The sequence below is a fragment of the Haemaphysalis longicornis genome, unplaced genomic scaffold (genome assembly GCF_048455015.1).
Source record: "Haemaphysalis longicornis isolate Haplotype H1 unplaced genomic scaffold, Haemaphysalis longicornis Haplotype H1 scaffold_6, whole genome shotgun sequence".
In the NCBI taxonomy this organism is placed as follows: domain Eukaryota; kingdom Metazoa; phylum Arthropoda; class Arachnida; order Ixodida; family Ixodidae; genus Haemaphysalis; species Haemaphysalis longicornis.
The window spans coordinates 128,649,119-128,666,207 of record NW_027526407.1 but is presented as its reverse complement, the minus strand read 5'-3'; the positions used below and the strand labels follow the sequence as shown (position 1 = coordinate 128,666,207).

Below are 17,089 nucleotides of genomic sequence, written 5' to 3'. Positions count from 1 at the left end.
CGTTGCGAAAAGCAGATAGGTAACGAACCTTTACCCGACTGAAACAGGGGTGCGTGGGAAGCATAATCTCAGTGAATACGAAAACAATCAAAATCGACACTATTGACCGCAAAACGAAAACGAAACACTTCTGCGAAACGTAAAACTCTATGTTCGAAATGAATCTCAAACCCCTCGATTCACCAAAAGCAAAATCCCTTCATTTCTCAGAGCATTACCCGAACTGAAATGTTTGGTATACGTTTTTCTAAATCATTATTTTGCGATTGTTGCGAACGTTTACTTCCTGCAATGTCTGCCTGCTCATCTGCGGAGCAAACCACGCGTGGCCTACCAACGCCGCGCTGGAAGGTAAACAGTCCGACGAAGACCAGCGACCGCACCTTCAATGAGGCGTGATGTGAGTGACGAAGATTATTCGGTCTTATTGTGTCATGTAAGAGCGTGACACTTCCGCTCGCGTCCACTGTCTACGGTGAGCGGCAGAATCACCCGAAGTGTAAGTAAATACGGCTGGCTTTCTGGGTTCAATATAGGTACTTGTAAATAGATTGTGTACATCTCCAATGGTTTCTGTGCTAGCACCCCCTAAATATATTCTAGGCCTTGTATTGGTTTGTGAAAGCCTGCGCAAATGTAGCCGCATATTTTAGGTGAAAGAATGAGCGCACCGGCATCACTTCTGGTGAAATCAGTGCCTTGGCCTCATGACGTACGTTGCGTTGACGGCTGGTGAGCGCATCTGCCGAGCACGGTGCGACGACCTACCACCACGCATGTACGAACACTTCCCTCCAATACGAGGTACTTGCTGAAATCACCTTTCTTTTCTTCCGCTGCTGCCGTAGTTATGGCAGTATACTCGGCTGCAAGTTAAGAACGGCAACGGCAGATGCCGCTGTGCCTCATCGCCGCAGCCGGATGTTACTCCGCGTGGCACAAGTAGTGTGTTCTTTGGAATAGTTTGAAGATGGCACCTGTTGTTTCCGTGATTTTTGAACTTCATATGCTGCTGAAGAACTGCCGCGACGACGAACAACCTACGTGAGAAAATGCACACGGTATCACGCATTCATAGAAGTCTCCTTTACAAATGCGCACGCCCGTTGGCATACCGGTCCGCCGCTTAGTCGGAGTGATACCGTACGCAAGTTATTGCCGTTCTTAACTTGCTCCCTAGAAATAGTAGTCCTTATAGTAGTCCTACTGCTATAATACTACAAGTACTAAAACATATTTATTGAGCCAGTTAATTTGGAGTGGCTCTCTATTCCAGAAATCTCTGTGAGCAGGCAGCCTTCGCTCGGCAGGCCAAATATAATGGACGACAAAATTGCTCCTGGTCACCAGGTCGTCCAACACCTCAGAGGTGAGAAGAGTGATAAATTACGGGGGAGGATAGGATTGTCCTTGCGCTGTATTATGACACGAGAATGAGTCCCGGCTTGTAAGCAGAACTTACATCCGTCGGAGGAATGAGTAGGAACATACAGTGGAAGTGAACAGGGTGAGGAAAGAATTTGTAGTCAGTGAAGAATTGGTGGTGCTAGTTTTGAGAGCCTAACGTGTAGGAGAGGGAATGGTTTTCGTTCGAACCGGTAATATAAAGTAATCTATTTAAAGTAACAAGAGAGATGATTGATGGGGTCTGTTTAGTAGCCTGGAATTGACAATGCTGAGGGCTGATACTTGGCAGTTATTGGCCTCAGTAAGGAATGGCAGCCAGTCCAGGCGAAGTTAATTTTCCTGTAGGGATGACGCTGCGAAGGCACATTCAAAGTAGAGCTGGCTATCCCCCTCGCTATAGGCTTCTGCAGGTTGCTTGCAAAATATTATTGTTCTCATAACCAGGTTCCTGTCACCGGCCGCCACGATGGCTGCGTGGCAGGTTCTGTGGCTTCGGTACCGGCCGCAGTGGTTACTTTCCAGATGGATGCGATAGCGAACTATGTCGTGCCTCGACATTTGGGGCCACCTTAATAATTCCCAGTGCGTCTATATTAAACCGGAACCCCCCGCCCACGGAGCGCTTTTCAGCCCAGGGGTCACTTTGTTGCGTTAAACATAATAGCCATAATACTGTCTGGCAAGGTTAGGTTAGTTATAACATTATTGTTGCCTGCAGAACGACAGTTTCTACTTGCCGCGACGCGGGCCTGGCGTCGACCTAGGGTTTGCTGTTACTCAGCACAGGGCCAATGCACCCCGTTGCCGGGTCGCCTGGTCTGTGTTTTTCGAGCGCACCCCGGGCCTGCTGGACGGCCCAAAGTTGAACTTCCTTGTTGTTACTGCGCACTGCTTCTTGGAGTTTCGGCCATACCATGCGGAATACGCCGGTTCTCGTCCGATCACCTTCTGGCAATACGAGAAATGACCCTACATGCCCAACGTATTTGCTACTGACGTTATGAGTACACCAGAAATCGCTTGGAAAACTGTTTACTCGGTATTGAATCGTAATTCTAATACCCATGACATGGCACAGAAGGTTATTCACAAAAATGATTCTTCAGGAAATGCAAAGATAAACAAATGAATTTAAATATATCGCAAACAGTGTGCCGGTCTTTACAAGCACAGTTTAAACACAAAAGTACGAGTGAATAAACCTTTCACTCCTTTCGCCTAATAAAGGTTCCAGCGTTTTTTAAATGCGGAGCATTTCTTAGGCTCGCCTGGTCCTGCGTCGTTGATGGCGGCGCCGTCCACACGCTCACTGCGCATGCGCAACTCTCCTCCTTACACCCACAGCTCCGCGATACTACACTATAAAAAAAAGAAATAGTTAGCGGCGCCCGGTTTCTGTTCCACGACTCTCTGGCCGTAACGGGAGGTACGCGGTGCTCTTCCCACTACGCTACAAATCCGGGACAGGAGCAAGTGCTACGAACGCGCCTTATGTCCTTGACTCATTCAAACTACGTCAAGAAGATACTGATACAACGACGGCACGCGAAGCTGAACGTCAACGGAAACGACGAACTGAAAACTTTAGAGGGGGATGCTGAATTTTTCGTGGGAAAGCTGTGGCGGGAAGCGCCAAGCGCCTTGCAGCTCAACCAGCCTCGTCCGCAGCGCCTCTGATGCTGATTGTGGCAGGATGCCCCTAGGGATTGGTCAAACAAGAATCCATCACGAGATAGGTTCGCGTTCAACCACCGTCGTCATCTTCCCGTAGGGGAACCGCCGAAGAAGAAGAAGAACGAGAAGACAAAGCTGCGAAGAGGAGGGCGCGTACATTGCTCTCAGCCGGTGCACCAATGTCAACAACCTTTACCTCACCAAAGCTGACGGAGACTACCGATTCTACCACAGAAACAACATCGACAAGAACATGATGGACGAGTTTCGGCGCCTCGAAAACCACCTCCTACTCACCGTAACACAACAGCACTTGCGTGCCTTTGCCACCGGTGTGGACCCGGACGCAGAATTCCCTCTGGCGCTAGTAAGAATCAGATCACTCAACATAACGGCAACACAATGGAACCACACGGAACCGCCACGATGCTTCGCATCATCATCAGGGTTCCCCACGGGAAGATGGTGTAATTTTTTTTTCTCTTACAACTAGATCTTGCACTGGCCTAAAAGGCTTTAAAATATGGCCGATTAAAAGAGTGTTCTAGACCGGACCTGACCGGTCCTGAATTATGTTTTATTCTTCTTTTACTTCCGGCACATTTTCCGGTACATTGCAGACGGATGACGTAATCGCTTTGCGCGAAGGAGGACATAAAAACGTTTTTACACATCAGGGAAGGATTGCCATCCTTCATATATTTTCAAAAGCCCCTAATGAAGCACTCCTTCATAGGCATAAATATTTACCCAGAGCTCATTTTGGTTCATTAAGGCCCTTTTAACATACACGGCCCTATTAGAAACATTTTTACACACTAGGAATATTCATCTGTTACGCATTGATTACATCGGCTGCATTGATTACATCGCTTTGTTATGAAAGCGGAAACACTACGCTTTTCTTGGTACCTTTCTGCAGCTACGCCCAAACCCATGTAGCAATGCAAGCAGCAGCTGCTAATTAACAATGATGCTTGCAGTTTTATGTTTTCTTTTCGCCGGAGTATCACAGAGAATCACCTGAAAAACCTAATTTTTTCAGGTGTAAAATTATTTGCATATATTATAATGTACGCGGATGACACGACCTTGTTTCTTAACGCAAATAATAAAACAACTCTTTGATATCCCCGACGAATTGCCTTGTAATCTGTTACGCTGGAGAAAAATAAATTCGCTCACAATTTATGTAAGCAAACCTAAAGCTATTTTGTTCGGTACAAAAACTGTACAAATGTACGAAAGCACACATTATTGCTATACAATAATAATATTGAAATCGTACGTAGGCAAATGTCTTCGAGTCGTACTATGCAACACATTTAGTGGAATGCTCGTGCTCATGGTACATCAGTTTTATGAAAACGTCGTACTATAAGTGGTATTCTTTCTAAACTGGAGTTTGGCTACCGAAGGGTGTGAAGCTCGTAATATATAGAACCATGCATTTCCCACAGTTATATTATTGTGCCTTGGTGTGGGGCGCCACAACACTTAAAACGTAGTAAAACTCTACAAAGCATAAAAAAGGCGGTTCGCTAAGTTGTGAATGCAGCCTAATGAAATCACACGGCGTTTTTTTGAAGATATGAATTTATTACCAATGTCCCATTTTTAAAAACCTTGCGGCTCAAAACCTAAATATTGAAAATAGACAGAAATAAAAACGTACAATGCAACAATTTAAACTGATGTTCAAAAATTCCGCATGCAACATCCTCCGATGTGAACGCTGGGAAATACCGAGAGATTGGACTAATTACGGTAAAAAAATGCTACGCCGTCAACGGACACTTTATTTGAACAATATACTGTCTATACAAGACTGCTAATTTACCACCTATTGTATGTATGTGAAGCTAAAGTTGTGCCACCTGTTGTGACTTCCTCTCTATCATACTTTGTAGCAGACGACTCTAATCATCATCATTTTATTACTCTCGTCACGATCTGCCGCATTCTCATGGGGCTGCGTCGGCTCGAGCTGCTTTTTCTAGTTTCCATTAAAGCCTCATCCTCTTCAGACGTGTCTCTCCCCTTCCAGAGCATCGCGCCGCAGCTGGAGGACCCAGAAGGCCGACACATGATGCCGAGATCCCGGACTTCTGGACGACGCCAAGCCCATCGACTCACGAAGCCGCGAAAGCTGAGGAAAAGACGCCGCGCCTGCGATCTTCGCGAGTTCTCAGTTGCGTGCGACCGAATGGAACGACAGCTTCGACGATGCCGCATCCTACGGGCGCAACTGGGTGGCCTTCTAGCGTAAGCGGAAGGCCTCATAAGTGGAAATAGAGAAGCGACGGCTGGAGTGTTGAGTGTACTGCTCGAATTAATCAACGCATTTTACGGCCAGATAGAGAAGTTGGACGAGGCGATCTTTGAAGAGACACCGGATGACCTAGTGTACAGCAAGACGACAGACGCGGGAAAAATACCGCGACAAGGTTGTCAGCACTACCGCGAATCTTCATCTCAAGTTGCAAGAATACCGGTTTTCAACGCCACGTCCGACGACCGTCCACCCATCACCAAAAGGCAAATGCAAGCTTCCCCAGCTAGAGCTCCTGAAATCTGACGAGAACCGCAGATCATGGCAGCGATTCTGGACGCAGTTTTTCGCAGGCGTCCACAACAACGACGGGCTCAGCACAGCTGACAAGTTCAACTATTTGAGCAGCCTCGTGACTGGAGCAGCTGCATCAGCCATAGCCGAACTGCATGCTACCGATGACTGCTACAAGGACGCCATGGAGATATATGAAGAAGCGCTTCGGAGATGACCGCATCATCGGGCAAGATCACCTGCGAGGTCTCGTGGACTTGAAGCCGGTGTCGTTGTCACCCGCCATCCGATAACTGAGGCACCTGTACGATCAGGTCCACGTTCATATGCGAAGCCTCAAGGCGCTTGGGACGAGATCCACGACCTACTGCACTATACTGCGTGAAATCCTATCATAGGTACTACCAACAGACATGGTCCTGCGGTTCCATGATGGGCGCAAGACGCTATTTTCCACAGATTGCGCTTCATCGAACCCACACGGCGACTCATCCGGTAAGACGCCCTCTCCCGACCAGGAGCTTCAAACACTTCTGCAATTCTTCGACCACCAGCTTATGTGTCGAGAGGCTGTTGCTGAACGTGCGGAAACGAAACTTCATCACACCCCAGAGAAAGAAGCGCGAAACCCAGACCACCCGTGTGATGTTCCCACGGCAGCTACTCTACAAAGCTACGTGAGCAGGCAGAACAGTGCTTTTTTGCAAATCGGGAAAGCATTTTACCGAGGCCTGCGATTCGACACAACTACGGCTTTCGCGCAAAAAGGAGATACTCACCAAAAAAGGCCGATGCTTTTGCAGCCTCAAGAAGGGCCACATGGCTAAACAGTGCAGGAGCCACCGTAAATGTGGCAAGTGCTCGAGCAGGCATGCAATATCCGTGTGCGCCTCAGACAGTTCTGAGAACGACAAGGGCAACGTTACCTCGGCGCCGGTCAAGTTGGTCTACAAACAAGAGTGCTCAGTCTTGCTGCTGCAGACTCTCACTGCCAAAATAGGAGGCGTAAAAACGTCAGGGCACTACCGAGTTCTGTTCGATGGAGGAAGCCAGCGGGGCTTCATTACTGCCAGTGCTTCAGAAAAACTTGGTTGCGAACCGCTGGGCGGGGAAACGTTGACCGTAGCCATGTTCGGAGATCAAAATACGCGGAAAACAATGAGAAAATGTGAGCACTCTTTCTCGCTGCAAACAGGAAAAGCCAAATTTCTATCGAAACGCTGGAAGTGGACACGATCTGCAGTGAAAATATTCCGGTACCAGGGGAGAGAGTTTTAGCGGCAATCACCAAGATACACCTGGATACACGCAGCCTCTTTCCGTACAAGGAGTGAGGGATAAGCGGCAACGAACAAGATACACCTAGATATGCAGCCCCTTTCAGTACAAGTAGGGGAGGATAACCAGATTGTGGTCCTCATTGGGTCAGATTATTACTGGGATCTGGTAACTGGTACCGTAAAACCTGTGCACGGAAAGCGGAAAGCCATGGAGAGGAGATTGGGATGGACATTGCAAGGCTCATTGCCTGTAGCAGCCGACGTGATTCAGTGTGCCAGTGCTGTCGTGCTGCGATCGTCCGTTGAAGATCAAGGGGTCTCGAAACTTGTGACTGATGTGTGTGAGGTGAGTGAGATGACTGATGGACAGCGATTCGGTGCTGCCGAAGTGAGAGCGCAGCGCCCCGATTAAAGTCAACCAGACATCGGCACAAGCCCACCAACCATTATCGAAAATAATTGGATACCTTTTCGAGCTACGTCGAGTCATGTTCTCATAACTGCGACTTTGAAGCACCACTTTCAATCCGGGGAAACCCGCTACCCATGGGCAGACCGATTGCAGCAATATCCGATGTCTATGAACGATCCGGTCATAGGAGCCTACACTAATGGAGAAACAATACAGAAGAATAAAGAAAAAAACATTGCCCAAGAAGCTTGCACGAACTTTTGTAAACAGGCCTGCAATGACCCGGTTGTAGTTGCCACCTAGGGACAAGGAATGATTTGGCTTGAAAAAATCTTCTGTTCGCCTCCCGGAACCCTATCAGTGCTGGGAGCTCGTGGCAACACGCGCTTGGATACCTTTTCGTCCAAGCCCCAGAAGCTCCGGCACTCCCTAAATGAGTCAAAGAAAACTGGAAATCTTGGTGAGTGAACGTGTATAAAACCAATTGAACCGAAAAGACGCAAACGCAAAACGAAGAGAGCGCAAGCCAGCAGACATCATAGCAATCCCGGAGTGAAGTGTCAAGAGAAAATGTTCGGCCTGCGGAAGTGGAACACGAGAACAGAATTCATGGCGGTCAGCGCGAATGGAAACAACACACAAAGAAGAGAATAGACAACACAGGCGCTGGCCTGCCTCTTGCTTCTGTGTCACAAACACTGTTTCATCGCTTGAAGCGAGAACATAACACTGGCCAGGAGGTGGTAGCACCACTTTCAGATAGGAGAAAACGGTTCGCCGTAATTCCCGGTCGACACGCTGTTTCACACCGCCTCAAAAAGATTGCTTGGCAGTGCGACGTAAATGTCGTCTTTCGGGCAGGCAACAGGCTGGGGAGTGAAAACAAACAGCGCCTGTGTCGTCTATTCTCTTCATTGTGTGTTGTTTCCGTTCGCGCTGACCACCACGAATGCAATCCAACTCGCCGAATTCGCTACCTGGTTACGAGAACAGCAGTTGAAACGCAAAAAACTTCATGAAGCAAAACCCAAAAAGCAGAAAGTAAAACGCCGCATTTACTAACGATTCGACACCTGGAAACAAAACTTTCCGTTTACAGCGAACTTCCTTGGTCCAGAAACCCTTGTCGCTCCGAACTCCACGAGGTGAGCCTGGCTTGAAAAACGCAGGCGCCTCATTCTAAGGTGCAACAAGTTCGACGGTCTAAACACCGATGGCGGAGAAAGCGCTCTGTGGATGCTAGAACCGAGATGCTTGAAAATTTCACCTGGAACCAAAAAAAACGCAGACTTATTGAAGAAACTCAGTAGACCACTCGGCAGAATCGAGCGTCCAGGACAACTGTGTACTTTCGGAAAGAAAAGAATTCATCGGCGGACACAATGTCTTGGTACGGTCCGGCAGTCTACGTTTTTCCTGCGGCACTACAGTTAAGCGTCCAGCACTGCTACTCAACCCTTTGTATGTCACTTAGCGTCATCTGTCGGCGGGGGAGACTTGTGACATCCTCTTTGTCATCCTTTGTGTCAGACGACGCTAATGATAATTGTTTCATTACGCTCGTCACGAGCTGCCGCATGCTCATGTGGCTTCGTCGGCTCGCGCCGCTTTTTTCTGGGTTCCATCAAAGCCTCGTCCCCTTCACACATGTCGCTCCCGTTCCTGATCATCGCGCCGCAGCCGGAGGACCCAGACGTCTAACAACAACTATATAAGACTGAAAATCAACCATCTGTTTTATAGCTTTTATTTTGTACGTTGAAGGTCTGCTTCCGTTGCATCTCATATCTATAGCAGCCATGTAACCTGCCCATCTCATTCTGAGGCGTTTTGCATCGGTCCTCAGCACTTTTTAGATGCAACGGATCTCTTTAACTCGCCTTGTCCCGCGTCATTGTCACGGTGTAGTCCGCATCCCTCCCCTATTCTCCTCGCCGCGGCAGCTGCGCGTTCCGCTGCTCTCCGCCGCGCTGCGTCAGCGCGGCCAGCGCGCAGCTTGCGCTCGGCTGCGCTCGCTCCCGTCGCCGTGCCAGCTGTGCGTTACCGCGCAGCTTGCGCTCGGTTAAAAATTTACACCGTCTTCCAGCGAGGGAAACCATGGGGTAGATGCGCCGCATCGGGGGGGGGGGGGGGAACATGCTGCGTAAGTAGAATACACAACAACAGCAATGCACTCGCTGAAATTGATAACATAACGGAAACGCAACGGAAACGCAACGGAAACCCCCGGTGCTTTGCATTTACCCCATGGTTGCCCTCGCGGGAAGATGGTGTAAATTTTTTTGGAATGAACTGATTTGATTTGCGAATATGACTCCTGTTACCACTGCACCCCTTATGGCTTTTGGTAGGCGGTTATAACACCTTTCAGCGGACGCTCCATGAGCGCGGCTGATTATGGATAGCTACGGCGACCGACACTGCTTATGGATCCATCAAGCGCTCTCGGGCGATTATTTCAGTTACAAAAGTAGCAATCAATTTTGGTGGGAATGCAAGCATGCAGTCCTCCGAAAAACGCAGACTCCCCACTTTGGTTTCTGTAAACGATCATGTGAACATACGTTCACAGCCAGCGAAACATTTACAACCATATTTCTGCCCAAAGCAAGAATTTTAAAAATTTGACGGAAGATTTATGGCGGCATCCAGGCAATGCAAATATCGGTGACATTTAAAATATGGGGATCCATGCACACCGCTTTTTTGCCAGTTTACTAAATCATTGCGTGAGTGATGTTTACTTTTTAAAGACGCCTGCGTAAAGTTCACATTGAAACCACCTAAACATTTATTGTCGCACATATGATTGCACAATCGAGCTGCAGGGGCATATCGAGAAACCTAAATATATTACGACATATTACGATATATATTAATCGTAATCTAATACATAACGATAGATTAGTATGTGTAATAAAGCTGAATCACGCGCAATAATATAACCAAATACTTCATGCCTAGATAACATTTCAACTAAAACGAAGCTTCCAGGGTCCATATTTCACTTTGCAATGAACAAAGTAATCTTTTATCACACCTTTGGTGGTGTAGCTGTTGTTACAGCATTCTGTCCAGTTGTACTTTGTTCCCTAATCCCGACATTGAAACTGAACATCTTCGGGAGCGATTTTCTACTTCGTCATTAAAATAACAGTAGTTTAGCTTGTACAGCCAAAAAATTTGCAGTATTTGGTAAGGCGGGCTCATCGAAATACTACAATCAGTAGGCGATTAGAGTGGGCACAGGAAACTTTCGATATAAAACCACCCGCATGGCTTGAATAAGTTTCCTACTATAAACATGAGCTTGTTTATTCAACAAGAAAGAATCAAATCACACGGAGCAACAAAGAACGGCGTATATCGCATGGATTAGGCGACCGTATACTCTTTTTTTGCCGTCTTTCTTAGTTCCCCCTTTCTTATCATCCTGATATACCTAGATAAAGCCACAACCGATTTTCTCCATTCATATAGGAATTGGAAAGACTTGTACAGAACACCAACGCTAAAACAAAAATCACAACTTCTACACATTAGTGAAACGCTCAGTCGCCGGGTGAGTTCGTAGCTCCTAATTAACCCGAGTGATGTTCATTTCCCTCGTCAACGTATAAACTACCTTCTTAAGCATCAGAGTAAAACTTAAACACACGTCCCTGACCTGCCATCCTGGTAGAACCTTCTTGGAAACAAGAAAATTTGGGTACTGAAAAAATCCATTTCGTTTTATTTTTCTTGCTTTTTGGCATGTACAAGATATATGACGGTTCTGTCAGATGGTTTGCTCTGCAGAGAAACGATACAACTTCCCTGGCGATGTCACTTCTGAGACATTTCTGGTCAGCTGGCTCTAGCAACGATGCTGCAGGGTTCAAGCTTACCTGCATGTCTGAAAAGTGCAACAAATTTCGTAGTTGCTAAACCCGGACGCTTACATTCAAGACTTTTGAGAGTAAAGGTCTCAAGAAATGTAAAGATGGCATGTGGACAATAGTAGTGCTCAAACGCCAGTGATATAAGCCCTACCAAAATGTTTTATTTGATAACAGACCAATGAGCTGCACTGTTGATTTGAAGTCACTGAGAAGTTAAGATTTAATCCACAAGACTGTCTTGAAAACACTGTGTCGGAATAGTTGTGTGGATGCACGATGAACAATTTTCATTTCCAAAAAACCAGAAATCCTAGAAATAAAGACCGCCTTGGCACTTTCATATTTATTTTGGTTATTGTATACTGACTAACCCTTGTCGTGTCCGGACTGATAGATATTTTGCTCGTATTTTTTGGTTAACAGTACTATCCTGAAAATTCTGAGAATATTGAGATTGGAGCCGGAAAGCTTTTAGAAAACACATTTGTCAAAGTATCTCTCAGGACGACGTCAGGTGTGCGACTATTAAGTTCAGCACATTTGTGTAGTATTGTTAAAGCGAGGACGTACAGCGCACTGTGTCCAGTCTCACTCACAAACTTTCGATTGATGCCAACAAAGATGCGCCCAACCTATATAATTGAGGCAGAATACAAGAAAATGGTGCTTAAGAACAGGAATTTTACGGCCCGTCTTTGGGAAAAAAGATCAGAAATTTACAGGTATTTTCCCATAGCTGCAGGAAGCTTCTTATGAGAAGAACAAAGCCGTGTGTCAAGTAGGCAAATAAGCAGACCTTGCTCAAGCTCTTCCATAACTAAAGGTTAAAGGGACAGACAACCGATTTTTGTCGCGTATATATTCTGTAGCTCCTATGAAAGCCAGCGTTTTGCATAGCCCGGTAACCACAAGCAATTTTGAAACAAATTGGCGGAAATAATTTTTATTTGGCAGCAAACTTCCTGAAATCGAAAGGCTGGTGGTTCGTGGTGTCAAAACTTGACACTACAGTATGTGTTCCTGTCACGTGACCTGCAAACCTAGCACCTACTGTAACTGCTGAAACGATTATTCGACGTCTTGAAAACCTTTTAACACAAGTATTTTACAAGGTTAAATCGCATATGTATTTCAAAACATTATCGTGAAATTTTAAAGACATACCGCCCGCCGTCGCTGGGTGGCTCTCAGTGTGGCTAACTGAGCCTCCATGCCCAGAATGAACGGCAGCGTTCAGTAAACAGACCCAGTGAAGGAACTTTGACGATTCTGCCGGAGTCCGGGGCGTTTTTTCTCCCAAAATATTTGATTTCAGCTTCCAAATACGCCAACGGCAGCTTATAAAAAACGTCGCGCCCGGGGAGAATCGAACTTCCCACCTCCACAACGTGAAGGAAGATTCTATCTATCGTCTATCCCAACAGATTGCGCATTCGTGCCAAAAATACCGTTGCACTAAACAAACACATAAAGGAACAGGAAAACGTGTGATTCAAACTTTTTTAGCTGGGGACAAGTTTTTAAATATTGTTTTTCATTTCGCATACAGACAAAAGTAGTTTGCCTAGCTACTCTATGTCATGGTTGCCAGTATTATTTTGGGAGGGACACGTACGGCTCGTAGATTTAAAAATTTCGATTTACAAAGTTATAGGGCATTATCAGCAAGACCCTTTCTCGCCAAGGTGCTTTATGTAATGCCCTTTTATTTGGGATAAAGAATATATACTCGACAAAAATTGGTTGTCTGTCCCTTTATTAAAGGTAGTTCGACCATTGGCTGTAAATTATTTTTTTATTAATTTTACACCACTTCAGTTTCGTTGACCCAAAGCAGAAGCCATAAGTATAATTGGCGTGATTGAAGGATTTAAATTTTGTTTGGGCAATGCCCTTACATCTGGACCTTATATCTGGGTGGTGAAAATATGAGTTGTTTAATGAGTTACACCTTCACCCTCTATATTTATTTGGAGGACTTAACCCCATTTATTTAAATTATGGACGCAGAGAAATAATACCCACGTGACATTTCACTTACTTTTGAACTATTAAACAGTAAAAATTTGTAGTATTTATTTATTTTGATCTCTGGCGGCCTCACGGTTGAGTTTCAAAGTTGGAGGTTAAAAGTGGGCGTGTGATGCTCAATTTCGCCAGATGGTTATGCATAAAAAATATCATCCCTTCAAAGCAACTACGCTTCGAGCGCTGTGCGTACCTGGCAGTATTATTCCAGACAGAATTTTTGTTTACTTCTGCGATAAACGAGCAGTTTCAGTGCAACAACAACTATTTCCTACGATATTTCAGCCTATTACTTGAAAACGTTTACCCAGAGCATCGACAGTAAGTACACATCCACGACCATGAGTTGTTCATTGGATACCCTGAGTCAGTTTTTCAGAACCCACCGAGACAGCTACCACAAAACATATTTTAGTGGAACATCCAACATAAATTACATTTTCACGCTTTCTGCACAACTTAATTATCATTAAAAAAGTAATTGGAATAGTTTCTTCCAACAAGTGCTGTAAAAATAGGTAGGGCTGTAGAGTATTAATGCTGTAAAGCATTAGTTCTGTAACTTGTGCTGTAAAATTTCTTTCCAAAACCAGCTATCTGAAACAACTCAGTGTTTAAAACAATCTCTGTATAATCTACAAGAAAAGATGAACTCGATGCAAATACGTTCACGTCCGCAGCTGTTTTAATCTTGTCTTGTTAATTTGAATAAAACCCTAATTAAGATAACAAAATCTGCTGCTTCATCGGGATGCATTTGTATCCCAGACATGGCCCAATAAGTTTACTTCGAAAGACTTCCTTATTCGTCGTGGTAGTGGTTAAACCGATCCCTATGCTTCAACCAACCTGGACCTGCAATGGGCAACCAATAAAGAGTACACCAGTTTTCAATATCCTTCAAAAATGTGTATATGCATATCAAAACCAACCGTAAATTAAAGGGTACCCACAATTTCCTACAAAACGAACGGTATGTGCATAAATACGAATAAAACAATTTACACTAATAAACTTATTTCATGTGATGACCTCTGAACTGTTTAACTCGACGCTTATGCACCTTAATACGCGTTGCACTCACCAATAAATTCATCTAAATCATCGTAGTCATGCTGCACGTAAAGCATTTCGCAAGTCCTGGCAACCAATCCAGCACCATTTACAAGGTCTCCCAGGTACGACAACCTTTCTTTATCGTTGTCCAGATCCTGGCTTGTGGGTGTATATCCTTCGAAAGCTAAAATACAAAAAAGGGGCAAAAAGCAGCTCACAACCAGATATGTCACCGTTCAAGGAACTTTTATGCAGGCACAGACTGTAAACCCTGAGATACTAGTTGTCCTAGATATTTTTCCTAGCTTCTTTTGCAGGTGCAATGGTGCAAACAATGCGGAGAATTGGTTTTTGATGTGAACCTCCTTGTTTTTTTTTTTTGCAAAGAGCCGGATCCGGACGTCCTGCTATAAACTTTACAGCAACTAGGCACTCCATTTAAAAGTTCTTACGTGAACCGGCTTGAAGATAAGGGAAGCTGTTCGACAGTTAGCGTTGCTATCAAAGTTTATTTGGCCTGTAAGGCCAATATATGCTCACTTTTGCTTTATAATACAAGCATATCAACAGAATCAAGAGCGAAGTTTTGTTTTCGCTGCATACCTACCAAAACCCGCCAGCTGTCTCGTCGTCGCATTTGTACAGTTTACGTCGCTGGGTAAATCCTCGGGGCGAACCAGTTAAAACTAGTTAAACTATTTAAACTTGTTAAACTAGTCAAAATAGTTAAAAATGAACCACGTATTTACTCGCTTCACTGCACATGTCATCGACAGGCGGTATCCTGCTGCCGCACCTGTCACGTAAACGCGTCCCTTCTCCGCCATCTTCCATCCCCCCTCCCAGCGCACCTCTCACGCTGTCTACTCGTCAAATACGGAGGCGGTTTGGTAAAGCCATTCAATTTTTCTCTGTTCCAGTGCGCAAGCACGATCCATTGATACCTTCCACTGTACTTAGAAAGCGGCCATGAGGTTCAGGCTTAGGAACGTGCCTTTTTTTGTTTTTGTGTCAAAAGATTGATTTCGGCGCTTTTTAGGGGACATCACCAAAATAAAGCCCATACAAGTTTTATGTTAAAGCAACCCTTCCACTACCAGTAATGTAAAAACTTTTTCCCTGACAAATGCTAATTCCCAGTTTTAAAGATTCTGAGCTCCCCTTCCGTTTATTCTAAGCACCCTCCCGTAATTTCAGCAACAAATTGAAAGAACAGTTTTCATGCGAATCGAAGCACACCCTTTTCTGTGAGGAAAAGCGCGTTCCCTAGGCAGCTGACCGCGGCGCTGTGCTCTGCCATTAGCCCTGCAACACACAAGAGTGGGAGTGAGAGTGACTGATTATCAGAAGAAAGCAGTGAATTCACTTTCCGTACCTACAATTCAATGTAGCCTGTATAAATCATCCCCTTGTGCCTGACTCGTGTAGATATCACCGCAAAATTTATGTGCATGTGTGCGTGTGTGGATGGGTCATTTTATATTTTTCGAAAGCAAGCAACTTCAGCTTAGGTATTTAAAAAAAATGAGGCGCCTAAAATGAACTAAATACGGTAATTTGTGGATCAGTAATGTGGACACGTATGTGCCATGTTTCCAGACTTCGTGTAGCGCAAAAAACAGCCAAGGCCACAGGGAGACGAGAAGCACAAACACTCACTTCCTCCCAGTGTCCTTGCCTGTTTTTTTGCAATGCGCGAAGTCAGGGAATAACGCTGTCAAATAGCCCAATCCAAAACTCTGCTAACATTTTTCCAGATTTAGGGGCATCCAATGATTTTTTTCTACACGATCTTTTGGTACAAACACTTTGTTAACTTTTCCCACCGTGGATTCTTGAAGGTACACACCGAAAAGCCGTCCGAGCAACCAAAGATTTTCGGGTTTATGTACACCACAAAGCGTTACCGATTTTAAAACTTACTTCATAGAACTTGTTCCAGCGGTCCATTTGGGCCAATTTTCTCCAAAACATCTTCGTTGGTGACCATGCCGGGAACAGCAGAAGACACTCGCCTGAAGGAGCAAGTAGTCTGGAGACGTTCTTCATTGCCTCCCTTTGATCACTGACCCAGTTTAGACAGAAGAAAGAGTAGACACGGTCGAAGGCGCCGTACTTCTGTACGAAGTTCCCTACGTCTTCACTGATGTTCAGAAAGTCGAATTCAATGTTAGTGTGTGCGCTGTTCTGCCGTGCATATGACAACATATCCTCTGAAGAGTCAACGGCGACTATTCTGCGGCAAGGGAGACAACGCGGCAGAAGGAAATCTCGCGTGAAGTCGCCTGTGCCGCAGCCCAAATCTAAGAACTGTAGCCGTTTGGTCGCCTTTGGGCTGAAAGCCATTTGTAGAAGATCTATGGCCTTGAGATTCAGCGCTCGCTGCCAACTGTTGCTCTCCGCGTATAGGCGCGAGTTGTATCTCGGATTGTTCACCGTACTGCTACTCGTCATTCTTCTCGGGGTCGTCTCAGCGGACTTGAACAGCTGCAAAACTGTTGACAGAAATTTTCAGTAAAACAACGGGATAATCTAATACCAGACATGTTCAGTTCTTTAGATAGCTCGGGTGTGCTTTCTGAAATGTCTGGTGCCACATTTTGCTCATATTCTTTCCTACATTTGTATGCGTATTAATATTCCGGAAAGAAATATTTTGAGAAGTTTTTTTTTTTATTTCGTACCTACATCTGGGTGATATAAAAATGGCTTTTGTAAACCTAAAGTAAGAGCTTTAAACCTGCAAACGTCCTAACGCTACCTTCACGGGTAAAATATTTTTTTG

General features: G+C 45.3%; 1 protein-coding gene across 1 annotated transcript in view; it reads right to left on the bottom strand.

Annotated features, from left to right (window-relative positions):
- The window catches only part of LOC144143247 (juvenile hormone acid O-methyltransferase-like), a 35,841-nt gene extending 19,083 nt beyond the window's left edge, over positions 1 to 16,758 (bottom strand). The window contains exons 1-3 of the mRNA XM_077675029.1: positions 16,224 to 16,758; positions 14,333 to 14,488; positions 11,149 to 11,234 (exon numbers count right to left, since the gene is read on the bottom strand). Coding sequence (XP_077531155.1) covers positions 11,149 to 11,234; positions 14,333 to 14,488; positions 16,224 to 16,758 — 777 coding nt within the window. The remainder of the gene's footprint in view (positions 1 to 11,148; positions 11,235 to 14,332; positions 14,489 to 16,223) is intronic.
- Positions 16,759 to 17,089: the final 331 nt, after the last annotated feature.